Consider the following 17,218-nt stretch of genomic DNA (forward strand, 5'->3'; position numbering starts at 1 on the left):
TATATAGCAAACCTGAGTACGTAAAAAGTGGAAAGGTATAATAAATCCATAATATTTATTTACTTTTTTGACTTTCTACCGTGTTAGAACAAAAGTAACAGAAAACATTACCTGCCTGTGAAGTGTGAACCCTTTTAATACTCAATGTTATGCAATCAAAATTTGATACGTTCAGTTAAGGGCCATTACCTTTTCTGATGAAAAACATAATCAAAATATTATCTTCGTAACTTTTTTTTTTTTACATTACCCACCTTTTATGGTAAAAAGAATTACGAATAAGTTCAATTTTTCATCATAAAAAAGAGTAAAAATAATATCAAAAATAAAGAGTGAAAACGTCATTACTCAAGACATGTGAAGTTGCATACTGAAAAGCATGCACTAATGTAGACAATTGGAATGCTTTTTGGGTCACGATATGTTTTCTTTTTTTTTTTTTGTTAATTGTTGCATGGAGTTTAATTTTCCTTAATTTTTTCTAATATTGATATCAATAAAGTGATTTTGTTTTCCTTTTTTTTTAGGCAAGATCAACGAAGTGATTGATATGTCATATAAAATGAAAAAGTAATTTAAAGAAAACAATTAAATAAAGTTCCTAAAAATTAAAGTGGGGAGGTGAGAAAATTCAAGCCCATGAAGCAAACTCTTTTTTGTGGTGCCACGTGTCCTTCAATAATACCCGGGCCCATGAGTCGGGCCCTACACTGCAATTCACTCTTGACACGTGTTACAAGGTAACGTCATAACGTTCAATAATATAATAATAATCTAATAACATAATGATTTTTGGTTATTAAGATAATTTATGTTGTCTGTCTTTTGTTGATCGCAAAAAGCAAGACAAATTGAGATTATGTGGTCAAACATTTGTCTTTTAGACAAATCTTATCGAGTATCAGCTACAATTTTTTTTAATGACTAGTTGAAATATGTAATAAATATTTTTCAAAAAAAAAATTATCTTCCAATATGTTTTAATCTTTTAAATTTGATTAAATTTATTTTTAGTCTCTTAAATTTAAAATTAATTTATTCAGTCTTTATAATAAAAAATAAAAATAAAAAATAAAAACTTATTCAATTTTCCTATTAAAATGTGATTAATAAATTTATAAAAAAAATATTCAATTATTATTTGGTCTAGCACACAAAACTGACAACTCTAATATCTTTAATTCTTTATTAGTAAAATCATTGTATAAATATAGTTAGCAAACAAATGACTTAATTTGTCTTTATTAATGATGTTTTTCCTGCAAATAATATCAATAGAGTAAAACAAGATTTGATCAAATTACATAAAATAAAATAAAAATCAATTTTGAATGATTAAAAATAAAGTTAAGTCAGTTTTCATAAATTAATAATATATTTAAGCTACATATTTATTATTTTCTATTATATTTATATCTGACAAGTACTTAAAAAAAATAAGATGCTTGAACAACTCATAGTTATTCCCATTTTTTAATAGAAAAATAAAAATTAAAAAAAAAACAGTTACAAAAGAAATATACGACTTATTTCATCAAAAAAAAAAATCCTTTTAAACAAGTGAACATAAATTAAAAAGATTGAGGCAAATCTATCCATCAAAACCCTTTGATATTTTTTTCCCCTTATAAAACTCACTAACTTCCTTGTCTCTTCTCAGTTCTCATCACTACCGAACCATCAGACACAGAAGAAAGTAAGAAACTGCAATCAACTGCTCCTTACTAAAGTAATTGACAACTCTCTCTCAGATATCACAAACAAAACCACATTCCCCACTTTTCTCTCACCAATTCACTTCTGATTCTCAGTCACACTCACAGTCACAGATCCTCCAAAACAAAAATGTTTGTCAAGAAACTAGTTGAGAAAGCTTCCATAAAGAAGGTAACCTTCTCTTTCTTTGCTTTCATATTCTTCTTTTCTGTTACACCATTGCATTTGCTACTATGCCATCATCATTCTTCAGTTATCATAGTTAATTGCTCAAACTGAAACACCCATCAGTTTTTTCTGCCAATTTAAACTATGTGTTCACTCAAACTAGCATTCATCATCGATTTTCTTTTGAATCTAGATTTCCTTTTCTTTCTTGTGATTCTGAATTTTTTTAAATAAAAAAAAAAAAAAAAAGACTTTGATCCTTGCAATACTGTTTAAAAATTAAAACACATGTTCATGTATGTCATAAGTAATATTTTATACAGCCTGGAAATGGCTGCTAAAATAATTTTTTTTATCCATAGTCTAATGTATATTTTACTTCTCATTAAAATTATATAGCAAGGATTAAGAATGATACAATGGATATGAGGAAATGAACATATCCTATACTAAAACTGGGTTTCTCACATATTCATATCATTTCTTCTTATTTCTTCTTTTTTATTATGTGTTCATTTCTCTTTTTTTTCTAATTAAACGATATTCATTTCTGGTTTGCAAAGAATCCGAATATACTTTGACATCACAGAATCTGAAGAAGAAGAAAAAACAACGCGTTCAAACGTTTTTTGGTCGTTTAGTGGTTTATTTCGAAACTTTTTCGTACTTATACATTGATTTAATATAAGAGTTTAATTTTTATACTTTGGTAGACTAAATTTACACCGTTAATAAAAATCATTAATTATAGTAAAAATTAACAAACATAATTTATGAAAGCTTGTGATTAAATGATATTATAAAGATTATTTACATGTGCGAACACTTGTACCATATTTAAATTTTGGCAACAGAGAACAGCGTTAATTAGCGTATAAATATTTTTTTGTGCAGCATTTTTAAGATAATTAGTTCATCTAAAATTCAATAATTTATTTTTAGGACCTACGTTTTAATTATTATATGATGATGACAATGAAATATGATAACTTAACTTCCAAATTAAGTTTCAATCGGGAAGTAACTATGATCCTCCAAAGTAATTTAGAGATACAGCAGCGCTTTTAGTATCTCATTTAACGATAATGAAGAGGGATGTGCCTGATTTAAGAAATAAGAATTAGAGCATTTTTAGTTGAGGCTATTTTTGAAAAATAGTTATTATTTAAAGGGAAAAAAAAACTCCTTCATATTATAAAAATATTTTAAAATAAAGTATTTAAACATTTATTTTACTTGCTAATTTCGCAAGAAGTGAAATGGGGACTGTAGCTACTTTATGAAATTCATTTTGATTTTGATTATAAAAAAAAAAAAAAAAAAAAAAAAAAAAGATACGTTATCTAATTTTAAAGTAATGGGTGTTTATGGTCGGTGGTACACCCATGTTTGAATGCCTTAATGTTGGTCAAAATCAGTTAACCCACTGCCACTAGAATCCAAGGTGTAGGGTACACGTGTCCCAATTTGGAAAATCACTCTAATGTGAATAGTCCTTTGAATTTTGGTAAGTTAACATTTACATACTTTTTAAATTAAATTAAGCTGTTCATTCTAAAGACATGATGCTGATTTTGGATGAACCATGTAAGTTGTATGGTTGTTATGTGAAAGTTTTGAGTTTAATTTAGCGATTGATTAGAGATTTACGTATTAATGAGATTTGTATTAAATGTAAGTATATATTATCGAAATAAATCTTTAACTTTAATAGAAAAATAATACTAATCACACTGTACTTTAAGTTTTGTCTTTTAATTTAATGAGTGTTTCATTAAATAAACGAGTGTTTTATGCAACCTACAGTAGCTAAATAGGATATCAGAGTTGAAACATTGAGAAGTATAACAAGTTTTGTAAGGTGTTATTGCTTACACGCGTCTAAATGAAGAAATGGGTGTTGTTTCTACTTAGTTTTGAGTCTGGATTTCAAAGATATAGAAAGTGAATAAATTTGCATGGTATTTTCACGAAGATGACACGAGCAAATGAGATACTTCAAGTTATTATCTGCTTTTATTATCATAATAAAATAATATGCAAAGAAAAACATTGAATTTTGTGAATTTCCCATGCAGACTGGTGGAAATTCATCAGAAGGGTTAAAAGCTAGTGATGTAGATCCGCGGTTGGTATTTCATCATGGGGTGCCATCTGGTGGTGCCAAGTTCGCCTATGACTCCATTCAGAGGATACTGGCTCTTTCTACAAAGTATGTTTCCCTTGCCATTTCTTGACTCTTTGATTAACTACACTCTGTCAAAATAATGTGTCATTATAGACTTATAGTACATATTATGAAGGAATATATGACTCAATAGTTCTTAGTTTCTAATCAATTTTGTATTCCACATCTAAGTGGCAGAGAAATGACTAAAAGTGTATAAATCATGGGAAGGGAACATATATGAACATTTTAAGGTTGTTGAATTGGATGAGTTTTCATATGCTTGAAACTGATTTTGTTGAGTTTTTTAAAAAAGGGATGGCCAGATTAAACTCTATGGGAAAGATAATGCTCAAGCCCTGCTTGAATCTAGTGAGGCCTTGCCTAGCAAGTTTCTGCAGGTTATGTGCCTTATCCATGCAAATGGGGCAATTTCCCTGTTTGCTGTTGAGAAAAATGTTCCTTTGTTTAGAAATATCAATGATGAGTGATGACTCTGCACTAACAATACTATTGGTATTGAATGAATGCAGTTCATCCAGAACCAAGGGGTCCTTATAAATGTCACATCCAATAACCATATTGAGGCAAGTATACTTATGGAGTTGTTCACATTTATTGTATTTTTTCGTGTTGCCTCTGAATTCAAGTTTGTTCCCTACTAAGATTCACCATGTTATTATGTTCTTTTTTTCAGTGTAATGTGTCTATGTTTTTATCATGTTTGAGATCAGTTTATTTGGTTATTGATTGTCCTAAAGAAGTTTCACATTTAGGTTTGGGACATAGACAAGAAACAGTTGTCTGATGTGTACATTGCTAAAGAAGAGATCACTAGCTTTGCGGTCATTCAACATAGCCACTATACGTAAGTGTAATTTGGAACAAGCTACGAAGTAAAGATCCTTAAGTTATGAGCATGTATCTGTGTTGGCAGGTACATTGGACATTACAATGGTAATATTTCAGTTTTGAAGCTTGATCAAGAACCATCATGGCATTTGGTTCAAATGAAATACACCATACCTCTCTCGGCTTCCTATGGTGAGATACATACTGTAGCCTTATTTCTTTTTCCCTCACATGTTACATGTAAATATTTAAACCCACATTAGGATTTGAAAAATAGAGTACACAATGGTGGTTATATTTTACGTTACTACTTAATATCGTCATTGATCAGTAGTACTTAGGTAGCAAAAGTAAAACATGTCGGCACTGTTTAGGATGAACAATGTCCTATTTTCATGTATTTGGTTCTTCTTTAAGGTAGATTTCATAGTTAAGGAATGCTTGTGACATTAATTCTTGGCATGATCTTTAGAGAATTTTAAACAGTTTCATAGAGTCAGTTCTGTTTGGTGTGTGAAGATTCAACAAGAGGAACAATTACATCACTCAAAATGCTAACATACAAATATATCTTTTTATACACATTTTTGTAACATGTGATGGATATTTTGAATATGTATCTCATTACTCAAAATAGAAACTGTCCAAAGTGCAAGTTATCATTTGTTTATCAATTGCATTATATGTAAGCAAGCTTAAAGTTGTGCTTGTCCTTAACATTACCCAGTCCGTAATTTCACTCTTGAAGTACCTGGTTGTCCTATTAAGTTCCTTAATTATCTATGTTTAGGAAACTCTGAAGTGTCTGATGACACTGTTGTGACGCATATACTGCCTCAACCAGCAGCTGAAAGCAAGAGGTGATCTTCATGAACACAACCATCCTTAGGATCTTTTTATGTAAATATTTTGGTTCCTGTTTTTACTTTGTCATTTATTTGTTAACTCAAAATATGTGTTCCATTGCAGGGTTCTCATAATCTTTCGAAATGGCCAAATGATATTATGGGATATTTGGGAAAGTAGATCTATTTTCAGAACTGGTGGAAATATGTTGCAGCCACTGCATAATGAAACAAAAAAAGTGACTTCTGCATGTTGGGTGTGTCCTGTTGGAAGTAAAGTGGTTGTAGGGTACAACAATGGAGAGCTCTTCATTTGGAGCATTCCTTCTCTAAATATGGGAAATGCTTCAGCATCTGAATCTAGTAATCAAAACACTCCTTCGCTCAAACTTAACTTGGGATACAAGTCAGAAAAAATTTCCATAGAATCAATAAAATGGGTTTATGCTGGAGGAAAGGCTAGTCGACTATATGTTATGGGAGCTTCTGATTATGCAAATTCAAACTTGTCACAGGTATTTGAATGCTTTGCTGAGTTTGCTCAAATCATTAAACGAAATATCTTGTTCTAGGACAAAATTATTTGAACATTTCTGTATCTATATCTTCCTTTATAATGAGATCTTGCTAAGTGATAGTCCTTTTCTATAAGAAAGAAAGCCAGAATTCAAGCTCACAATTACAGTATTACCATCTACATAAACTTGTGGTTTTCAGAAGTCATACTGTGTCCGTTGTTCAAAGATTTTGAGCTAGGTTCTAGGTATATAATGTGCTAGTTTTAACACGAACTATTTTCAATTTTCACTAGTTTTATCATTTAGCAAAATGAGATGTAAAAGCAAATTGCCTCATCCTTTCACTTCCTCTGGGTTATACTTTAGATCTTGAATGCAGTTAGATCATTCTAACTTATGTCATTATATGAGGCAGGTAGTTTTGCTGAATGAGCATGCTGAATCTCGAACAATTAAGCTTGGACTTCATTTATCTGAATGCTGCATTGACATGGAGATCATATCGAGTTCAACTGAGCAAAGCAAGCATAAACAAGATTCTTTCATTTTGCTTGGGAAATCAGGCCATCTATATCTGTATGACGATAGTTTGATTGAAAGGTATCTGCTAAAGTGCCAGTCTAAGTCCTCACCTTCACTACCAAAGGAAGTTATTGTAAAGATACCACTGGAAGGTTCAAGGATCACAACAGCAAAATTTATCTCCAACAATTCCAATGTGTTAACTTTTGAAGATGAGGTAATAGGGTCAGGAAACTATAATTTTACTTGCTCTATCATATTCATTCTGTTTGCAATCCGCCTCTTCTTTATTAGTGTATTAATTTGGCACTTGTAATTCTTTGTCACATAGTATTACAGACAGCTGGTCAAAAACTATCCACTTTTTGTTCCTGTTGAAACAAATCAAAAAGATGGGATTAGCCTGAGTTCTGCCAAATTTGCTGGATTTTCAAAAGTTCAAAATTTGTACATAACTGGACACAGCAATGGAGCCATAACCTTCTGGGATGCTTCATGCCCCATTTTCACTCCAATATTGCAATTGAAGCAACAGGTAATATTTTTATCACGCAGGTCTTGTGCTCTCAAGTTCTCTACATTGAGTGGAAAGGTTAAAGAAACAATTAGTTTGTACAACAAACTACTTCGAACTAAAATGTTAGCTTTACTAACCTCCAGTGTTTATACACAAATTGCCTGCATAATGCGCAAAGGGTTTTTTTTTATCTTCTTTAGGAATATATTTTACAATTTCCAAAAGGAAACTTATTTGTCTAGGTAATTAAAGTTCTTGATTGTATTGGCTACTCATGCCAATGTTTTGTGTTGAGTTCCACTCAAGGAAGTATTTTTCTAAATATATTTAGGAGTCCCTGTAACCAAATAGATGTAGATTATTCAGGTATGTTATACATCGAGACATTATTAACTTTAAGCTCAAGCAAGCTCTAGGTGAACTAAAGGCATTTTTTTTTCATGTATGTAAAAATTTTACTTAGAAATTATTTTCTCTTCGTGTATTTTTTATTATTTGTTTCCTCCATCTCAATGCAGAGTGAAAATGACTGTTCATTAAGTGGTATACCCTTGACAGCATTATACTTCGATAGCAACTCTCCACTTCTTATTTCAGGTGACCAGAGTGGAATGGTGAGGTTCCTCAATTTCAAAATGTTATTATTTCCTCTTCTCTCTCTCTCTCTCTCTCTCTCTCTCTCTCTCATGTCATTCTCACCCTCCTTTAATATTTATGGTATGTCTGACATAAACATGATTTACAGGTTTGCATCTTTAGATTCAAACCTGAACCATATGCCAATAACAGCTTCATGTCTCTTACTGGTATGTGGTATCACATAGCATATAACTGTTGCCTGGTTATCAAAAGGCAAGTATGATTCATATTTTAATCAACACTGATTTCCCTTTTCCCTTCCTTCTTATACAGGAGGTACAAAGAAAGGGACTGATCATGTAATCCAAAGTGTGAAACATGTAAAGAGTAATGGTGCCATTGTTGCAATAAACATAGATCCCATCTCATTGCATCTTGCAGTTGGTTCTGATCAAGGACATGTGAGATAATTTTCAAGCTTGTTTGAAAAGATTTGGAAATGTGCTTTTATATTGCTATTCAAGTATTCAAAGAAATGAATTAACCTACAAATTAAAAAAGCATAGTTTTAAAGAAAATGTCAGTTTTGAACTACAAAACTTCCATTAAACACATTTACAAATAACAACGGTCATTTCATTAAGAATATAATAAAAAAGAGCTTATTGTGTCTCTCTACTCTGAGCAACTTTCTTGTATATTTCTGTAAGCCTGAGATTTACATTCTATCCCTGATCATTTGGTGGTAATTTCAAAATGTGTTCTAACTTCAGCTTTTTGACAGATGATTATCAGATATTGCTAGCTATTTTATGTTCCATGTGCTTTGAGGTTGTAGTTGATTATTGTCTTTTCTAAATAACTTTATGCAGTAGCTTATATTAATCCAATTTGTTGCAGGTCTCGGTTTTTAACATAGATGGCCCAACTTTGTTATACCAGAAACATTTTGCAAATGAAATTTCTGCTGGTATCATCTCTCTGCGGTTCCTAACCTGCACTTTACATGGTTTTGAAAAAAACATTTTAGTGGTTGGAGCAAAAGATTCATCTGTTCTGGCACTGGATAAGGAAACTGGAAACACACTGGGCACGGGATCTATTCATCCTAAGAAGCCCTCTAAAGCTCTATTTATGCAGGTTTTGGGTAAGAGTTTGCATGATTAGTACTATAACAGTCAAAAACTCATTGATATAAGTAATCCAAATGCTCATTCTGTTAAGGATAAAAATTTTCATACTGTTGTTGATTGATGTGAAGGAAATGATTTAAAATGGTAACAGCAATTTTCATGTGGTACACAGATGGACAAGGTGAACCGATCACTGGATCTATTACAAAAGATGGATTAGACTTGAGCGGAAGGAATCATATTGAGGATGCAACAACAAAGCAACAGTACATTCTGCTTTGTTCTGAGAAAGCTTTATATGTCTATTCATTAGTGCATGCGACTCAGGTGATGTGTGATTTCCTTACAGCCATAATCAGGAATCATGAATAACAAAAACCTCAGCTGATGCTTGCAATGATTTATTACAGGGGGTTAAAAAGGTTCTTTTCAAGAAAAAGTTTCATTCCTCTTCGTGTTGCTGGGCATCCACATTTTATAGCCCTTCTGATATTGGCCTTATACTCATTTTCACCGGTGGAAAACTAGAATTAAGGTTGTGCTTTTATCTCGGTCTGCATTTTATATGAGAACATATTATGATTGGTATAGAATAAATGAAAAGACTTGTCAACATTTGGCAAAAAAAAAATATATATATCATTGTTTCTAATGTAATGTTAATCTCCGACCCCCACCATTTGCTGGCATAGTGCCAATGTGCTTTTCAAATCAAACAAGCAAAATGAATAAATTTTGTTGGAAGTTTTTTTATTACTTCCACTTGTCTTAGACAATAAGGAAAACAGAAATTGGTTGATTGGTTGTCCAACAAATAACTTGAGAGCCAGAGGTCAATTGTCTCAAGGGTTTTATATTGTATTAGCTGGTATTTATCATTTATCCAAAAAAAAAAAAAAGCAAGAAATGTGTTTTGCCGGGTGATCGATGTCAGAACTTTAATTATTTCTAGTTTATTAATTGCATTTCATGTACTCTTGTTTTTTTTTTCTCTTTTGCTATATCAATTTAAATACATAGGCATATATTTAAATGATAGGTCTTTGCCAAAGTTATCTCTGATTATGGAGAGTTCAATTAGAGGTTTCAGTTTTTCTCCTCCAACATCGAAGTCATTTTCTGACAACCAGATATGCTGTTCATCCAAAGGAGATCTTGTTTTGGTATAAGCATATTTTTTTACTTGTACAAATTTCTTTAGGTGTTTTTGATTTTGAACTAGCTCAACTTCCATTTTCAGGTGAATGGTGACCAAGAAATTTTTGCTGTCTCACTGTTGGCCCAAAGGAATATTTTTAGGTATATTAACTATATATAACATATGGCTAGAGATTGTCATTGTAAATCTTGTTATCTATCCTTTGCTTCTCTTCGGAGAACTACTTGTCTATTGGAAATAATATTCCTGACAGCAGAAATGAGAAGTGGTAGTAATATTCCAGATTAGTAGCCTCATTTTTACATTTTGCTTGGCTTATAGGCTTTTGGACTCTATCAGCTGCATCTACAGTAAAGAAATGATGCTGTCACAAGAAGAGCTTGTCCCTGGCCCAGTCATTCATAGGGAAAAGAAAAAGGTAAGTAGTAGTAGTTTTTAATAGCTTTAAGTAAATAGCCATGATCTTTGTAAAAAATGTGTTTGGTCTTGTTTTTTGGCTTCCCAGGGTATATTCAGCTCTGTTATTAAAGATTTTACTGGCAGTAAAGAAAAGCATGCTCCCATCATGGAAACAGAAGATTCTAAAGAAAGTATCCAGGAACTCTCAGCTATCTTTTCAAATGAAAATTTTCCATGTAATGCTGACAATAATGATAATCTGACTGTTGATGAAGATGGGCCTGAATTAAACATAGGTAAGAAAGTGACTTAGATATGTGCTACGGAGTATACATGGAGTTCAAGTAAGAAACTGAAAATTTGTGTATTTGTATTAATGAATATATGGTCTTTTTATTGGTGGCCTGATCCTGCTAGTCAGAAAACACAAATGCTATATAACATTGACTACTTACTTAAGGCAGTTCTGTTTTTGATATCTTATGTGAGCATATATTACATTTTCTATCATATGGATAATTAAGTTTGAGAATCAATTTGTGGTGTCTCCTCTCCTCCTGTACAGATGACATTGACCTAGACGATCATGATGAAAAACGCAAAGATCAAAGTATATTGGGGGCTCTTAATAAGAAGAAATTGACTGGAAAGTTTCAGGCTCTAAAGGGTTAGTTACTTTACTTCTGTAAGATAATATTTATTCATGGTCATGAGTTTAGTTAAAAGATATTAGATATGAACCCGAACTACAGGGATTGGGATGAAATAAGGGAATGATTGCTTTTATCACTCATTTTTATTATCGTTTGATTTATGACAAAATGAAAATATCATGCAAAAATAGTTTCTGTTCAGCATAAACAACAGAGATAATGCTTAATGTACTTGCCAGTAATGAGATTCTCTTACTTAAACTACTATATTCGTACGAAAAGTGAAAAATGCAATACCTCACGTGCTGTCACCCATTAAGAGACCAGTTAAAGCTTGGATCAGTTGGCCGTGTGCAGTTTTGCCAAAAGAAGAAAAACTAAACGGAAAACAAATACAAAACATCATTTCAAGGAAACACCAACCACCAATTAGTGTCCAAGACTTCTCAGAGTTAGACTTTTAGGCTACTTTCTTTTTCTGAATATGGACATTGCATTCTCCCTGCATAAAGGAATAATTTTTTTTATTTGGTACAAATTATCCAAACCCCTTACCCCTAGACCACAACTTTTATTGCCTTGTTTTTAACATAATGGTGGCTGGATTTCAAATGGAAGTATGAGGTGCCTAAAATCATGATGGGGAAAATATCATAAAAATTCTTCCATGTTGCTTTAGTTTTAGATTTCTCTTTTTCTAAACATTACCTTCCTATAAACAACCAAGCAACTCCGGCAAACAAAACTGCATTCGTAAGTGAACTACAGCTATGAGAAAATAGGAGCATGAAACTCTGTTTTTAAATTTCAACTTTCAATAACCTCTGATCTCCTACATGCCACCTGAATATGTTGAAAATGATCAAAGTTCTTACCCTAAATTCTGCTACCTAAATTAGTTGAGTATCCAATATGCAGGAAGATTAGAAGAGATGAAGGGCAATATCCACAAAACATCAAGTAAGGAAGAGCAACAAGATGAGCAAGCTGGTGCAGTCGATCAAATTAAGAAGAAATATGGGTTTTCTTCTTCTTCCAATGTAATTATATAACAAATTATTCATTCAGTATCATGCTTAACTTGCATTCCATTATATTAAATTTCACTAGTAGCATGGATTGATGATCCTTGTTGCTTTACAGGTGAAAAATGTTACATAGGACCAAATCTGGCTTCTCTTATCTGGATTATATGCCAAAATAATCAGTTTTAAGATTGATTATCTAGGATATGAAATCTAATACTCATTATCTTCTGATTTGAGTTTTCCAATTAGCATACTATCTACTTAATGTTAAGAATTTTCAGGGCAGTTGCAGCACCTTAATGATCTTAAAAAATAAAACGTAGATGATATTCTAAAACCCACTCATCCTTTATGGAGAACATTATTAGTACAAACATCAATTTAATTTACATAATAACAACGATACCACATGATTGTAGTAATGTAGACTAGATATATTTTTTGCAATAGTTTAAAATTTCAAACATATAATTTGTTCTTCAATGTGATGCAACCATGCTTGTACCGCAGGAAACAAGTGTAGCTAAATTGGCAGTAAGCAAGCTGCAGGAGAACGTAAAAAAATTGCAGGTATATTCTATATTGAACAAATAGTAGATTCTGTGATGCTACATTTTCATCCTTAACAACTATTCATATAATATACATGCCAAATTTATGTCACATACAATTCCTCGTACTGACAGGGTATCAACACTCGAGCCACGGAAATGCAAGATAAAGCAAAGTCATTTTCATCATTGGCAAACCAAGTGCTCCGAACTGCTGAACAAGATAGGCGGAACTCATAAGCACTTCCTGATCAGACCCTAAGTTATAAAAAGTCTTTTACCCGTTTGTTTGTGTTATGAATTTTTTTAGAGTGTACTTTAAGCTTGTTCTTTATTTGTAATTATAGTTTGTTTTACACAGGAATTCTAAATTTTTTCAATTATGGGCTGATATTTCGAGATTGTAAATCAAGACCAAATTATTCCATGTTTTGCCACTTCAAACATGAATCAAATTGTCACAATTCTGCCACGAATGAATTGAAAAACAAATCAGCAAGGGACAGGCGAAAGGAAGAACATCACTCAACAACTTTCCAGCCATTGTCACTCAAATTTAACGTGTTGAGCCATAAAATACATGTTCAAAATGCTTGACTAAAATACAAGAACCGACTACAAGTTCATTTGGAGTTCAAATCCCTAGACTCCATTAATTGAATTATTCGTATAATCAACTCGTTACCGTAGCTTTCACTGCATCAAGCTCTTTAATTCAAGCATCAAGCTCTTAAATACAAACCAAAGAAGAATGACGATGTAAAAATTAACCAAAAATTACTCGTTATAAAATTTGTTGTTTGAAGTTAAAAATCAATAAAAGTTTCTCATAGGCAAAATACTAAACTAAAAAATGCAACTGTGTACATTTTGTTCGGTACCTACGCCAATCCCACTAGTGGGGACAGTGGTTGTTATCTTCTGATGAACACATGCGTGTGAGAGTACACAAAAGTTACAACTAAAGTCAACTAAAGTTTGGAGTCTTTCTATGTTACTGAACCATGAAACCATGCAATCATCACATAACACATTGTAATAACGACAACAGACAAAAATAGGAAATTGAAGAGACTGACATTTCTTTGATAATAGAATTAAAATGTATCATAGCATTGACTTTAAGTACATGATCATGATACTGAACCCTAATTACGACTGTGAACTAATCTAAACCTAGTGAGGGCAAAATAAGAATTCAGAAACTAATTATCAGAAAGGGATGTGGTTTGGGAAACATCCTATCCAATACTAAAGCCCAACTATGCAAAACATTCATTCCCACATCCACCTACTCTTCATCTTGTATCAAGAACTTCACTCGTCATCTTCATCGTCCTCCTACAAAACACAAATAAACACGACATCAATTAAACAATTAACCAATCAAAGTCACAAATCAAATCAATTGATTAATCAAATCAACCTACCTCATCCTCCTCATCATCATTGACTTCAGACTTTGACTTGTCAGACTCATCTTCCTCAGAATTCTTTCCCTCCTATCACATCCAAAAATCAAATTCAATCAATTATCCAGAACATAAGAAAAAGGTAAAGCAAAAGGTACACAGAGTCAAGAGTAGTTACCAATTTCTTGTTGTAGGACAAAATACTTTTGTCATACTCTTCTTTCTTCTTCTCTGCCCTAGCAACAAAGGGAGCCTTCTCCTAAAACATCAAATTTACACAAAATTGATTAAAAAATAATCACCATTAAATTTGCATACAACCATCAACAAATAAATAATCATTAAATTAACTTTGAACAACACAATACTCACAGCATCAGACATAGATTTCCACTTTTCACCACCAGCTTTACCAACCTAAAATATTGTTTACAGTGAAACCCTATTAATAAAATTCCAAAAAATATAAAGATAAAAATAAAACAGCGACGAAATTTTCAAAGACGAAATTTTCAAAGAACAAACGAAGCAAAATAACTCACAACAGCGACAGATTTGTTGTTAGGGTGTTCCTTCTTGAACTGCTCCCTGAACTCAGACCTGCAGCAAAAACAATAACAAAAAATTAACAAACATAAACAAAGGAAATAACAAAAAAAAAAAAACAATAGGTCAAAAATTCATACATGAAAACAAAGAAAGCACTTGGAGGTCTCTTCGGCTTGTTAGGATCCTTAGCAGCTTTCTTCGATTGCTTCCTTCCGGCACCAGCGCCCTTGCGCTTCAACCTAAACGACACATCACAACAAAACACAAAAAAAAAACACTAAACGACAACAAACAGACAAAACGCAGAACGCAAATCGGAGAAGAACAACGCCAGATCGGACAAACCAGATCTGAAAAATATAATAATAACAACAACAATAAAATAAAGGAATAATCGATTCCAAGGCGAAATCAATCACATAAAAAGACGTTACCGGTTATCCGTGGCTTTGGCATCGGCTTTGGCCTTCGGCATGGCGAGAATCAGAGAGAACGAGTGACGAAGATGCGAAGAACGCGAGGGTTTTACACAGAGAGAAGAGAGTGCGTTTGCGTTGTGTTGTGAGGTTTGGGCGCGGGAGTGAGGGAATAAGAAGGGGTTGTGGGAGGGGCAGTGTAGAGAAAACAATAAAATTGGAATAGCCCAAAATATTGAAGATTTGGGTTTACGCGGGATTTCGACGATATATTGTCCACGTCAGCGATCCGTGTGACACGGTTTTATTGGCTCTCTCGTGCGCTTTGGAAACCCCTGTGTTTCCTTTGTGTGTGTGTTTGGGAGATGAGGCTAGTTCCTTTGCAGAATGAAGATTGTGCGGTGTGCTTTGGGAATTTTGTGCCACGTGTCAGTGGATAACTGGGATGACATTCTTAACCTTGAAGGTGTTTGGGATTTTACCAAGATACCACGGAATTAAGAGTAACGCGCCACACGAAGTTGGTGAGAAGATATTTTGGACTTCTGAAGGGTACGTTTGTAAATTTTCATTTCCTTTTTTTTTTCTATAATTTAATGATGATTTGATAATTTTATGATTCTTACTTGTTTTTGGATACGACTTGGTCCCAAATTTAAAATCAAAAATAAAATTTATTAATTAATTATCTTTATCTTTTTTATTATTGTCTTGCATGAACATTTTACATCAATTGAATATTAAATATTGAATATAATTAATATTTTATATATACATATAAATTTTATTTATTATAAATAATTAATATATAATTTTATTATATTTAAAAATTATTTTAAAATTAAAATAATAAATTTGTTTTTCATACTTTTTATTTAGAATTAGTTTAATAACTAGTGTCCTATAGGAGTAAGTCTATAATTTAATATTTTTTATATGTTATAATTTTTAATATGCACATAAAAGTATGAGTATTTGCATGTTTGTGTGAAAATATTAAATTTTAAGTTTTTTTATATAATTAAGAGGTAGAATTCCTTCAGATCAAGTTGATTCATATTTGAATTTATATTTTTTTACATTTAAATATTTATAAAATAGTTAAGAATATTCATATACTTTCAAATTTGTATAGATACAAATATATAAATAATTTATATTATTTTAATTTATTTAAATATATATATATATACATATATATAAATATTTTATAAATACATTTATATATAAAAATAATGAGACATTGACTCATAATAACTCATGTTTATTCTGAGTTTCCATTTGGCGCAGCAGAAGAGCACAGAAGTTAGAGAGATTATACTGTACAAGGTTATTTGAAGAAACTGAAGTGCGCGGAAACAAAGAAAATTGCAGGTAAGTTATAAACATTTTTTTTCTTCAGATAGATTAAGAAAGTTTTTAAACTCACATATACATACTTACCTCTCCCATTTCACACTTTACAAACACATAATCAATTTTAGCATTTATATTAATGAATTATCACTCTCTTCTTGTCCAAAAATAAAAATAATATTATTATTATTGTTAAAATAATAATTATTATAATATAAAAATTATTATTATAGCAATATATATAATTTTATTTATTTTAAATATAAAAAATAATAATAAATGTAATTATTATTATAATTATAAATAAACATAATAATAACAAAAAAGTTAAAATTTTTAATTTAATATAAATTAATTAAAAAAAATATCTTGTCTTCAACTTTCCTTCTTTTCACTTTATTTTTTCCTCTTTACTAAACATAGCATAAATGAGTGAGTAGATATGTATAATATTTATAATTTATTTTTATTATTATTTTTTACAAAATATACATAGATAGAAATGAATACATATATTAAAAATAATATATACAAATAATTATAAATTTTATATTTAATATATATTATGAAAATGTTTGAGTCATGATTTTTTTATTGTAATTAAATATATAATAATTGAATAAATAACTTTATTTATTATATTGATAGCTTGATAATTAAATAGCATAATTATACAAA

At 31.2% G+C, this 17,218-nt stretch overlaps 2 protein-coding genes across 2 annotated transcripts; one reads left to right on the plus strand and one right to left on the minus strand.

Moving 5' to 3' along the window:
• The first annotated feature begins 1,606 nt into the window (after nucleotides 1–1,606).
• On the plus strand, nucleotides 1,607–13,279 carry LOC109790430 (uncharacterized). The gene is made up of 24 exons (XM_083075270.1): nucleotides 1,607–1,887; nucleotides 3,963–4,096; nucleotides 4,368–4,452; nucleotides 4,585–4,638; nucleotides 4,828–4,919; nucleotides 4,989–5,095; nucleotides 5,694–5,763; nucleotides 5,873–6,263; nucleotides 6,682–7,005; nucleotides 7,120–7,323; nucleotides 7,824–7,919; nucleotides 8,051–8,111; nucleotides 8,218–8,345; nucleotides 8,785–9,031; nucleotides 9,169–9,344; nucleotides 9,428–9,552; nucleotides 10,057–10,180; nucleotides 10,258–10,316; nucleotides 10,498–10,594; nucleotides 10,682–10,871; nucleotides 11,141–11,242; nucleotides 12,147–12,268; nucleotides 12,767–12,826; nucleotides 12,943–13,279. The coding sequence occupies exons 1-24, from the start codon at nucleotides 1,846–1,848 to the stop codon at nucleotides 13,045–13,047; spliced, it is 3,195 nt and encodes a 1,064-aa protein (XP_082931396.1). The 5' UTR covers nucleotides 1,607–1,845; the 3' UTR covers nucleotides 13,048–13,279.
• Nucleotides 13,280–13,865: 586 nt separating this feature from the next.
• Nucleotides 13,866–15,387, minus strand: LOC109790428 (HMG1/2-like protein). Its single transcript, XM_020349573.3, has 7 exons — nucleotides 15,203–15,387; nucleotides 14,906–15,007; nucleotides 14,762–14,819; nucleotides 14,592–14,636; nucleotides 14,398–14,478; nucleotides 14,238–14,309; nucleotides 13,866–14,148 (listed from the first exon to the last, which is right to left on the minus strand). Exons 1-7 carry the CDS (start codon nucleotides 15,241–15,243, stop codon nucleotides 14,125–14,127), a joined length of 423 nt encoding a protein of 140 aa, XP_020205162.1. The 5' UTR covers nucleotides 15,244–15,387; the 3' UTR covers nucleotides 13,866–14,124.
• Nucleotides 15,388–17,218: the final 1,831 nt, after the last annotated feature.

Source organism: Cajanus cajan, chromosome 5 (assembly GCF_000230855.2).
Source record: "Cajanus cajan strain Asha chromosome 5, NIPB_CcT2T_4, whole genome shotgun sequence".
Classification (NCBI taxonomy): domain Eukaryota; kingdom Viridiplantae; phylum Streptophyta; class Magnoliopsida; order Fabales; family Fabaceae; genus Cajanus; species Cajanus cajan.

Coding starts and splice junctions, on each gene's coding strand:
- LOC109790430 (XM_083075270.1), top strand. CDS start 1,846: ATGTTTGTCAAGAAACTAGTTGAGAAAGCTTCCATAAAGAAG. Junction 7,006..7,119: donor TGTTAACTTTTGAAGATGAG/GTAATAGGGTCA, acceptor TTTGTCACATAG/TATTACAGACAGCTGGTCAA. Junction 11,243..12,146: donor AAAGTTTCAGGCTCTAAAGG/GTTAGTTACTTT, acceptor TCCAATATGCAG/GAAGATTAGAAGAGATGAAG.
- LOC109790428 (XM_020349573.3), bottom strand. CDS start 15,243: ATGCCGAAGGCCAAAGCCGATGCCAAAGCCACGGATAACCG. Junction 14,820..14,905: donor AGTGCTTTCTTTGTTTTCAT/GTATGAATTTTT, acceptor TTTTTGCTGCAG/GTCTGAGTTCAGGGAGCAGT. Junction 14,479..14,591: donor GGAAATCTATGTCTGATGCT/GTGAGTATTGTG, acceptor TTGATGTTTTAG/GAGAAGGCTCCCTTTGTTGC.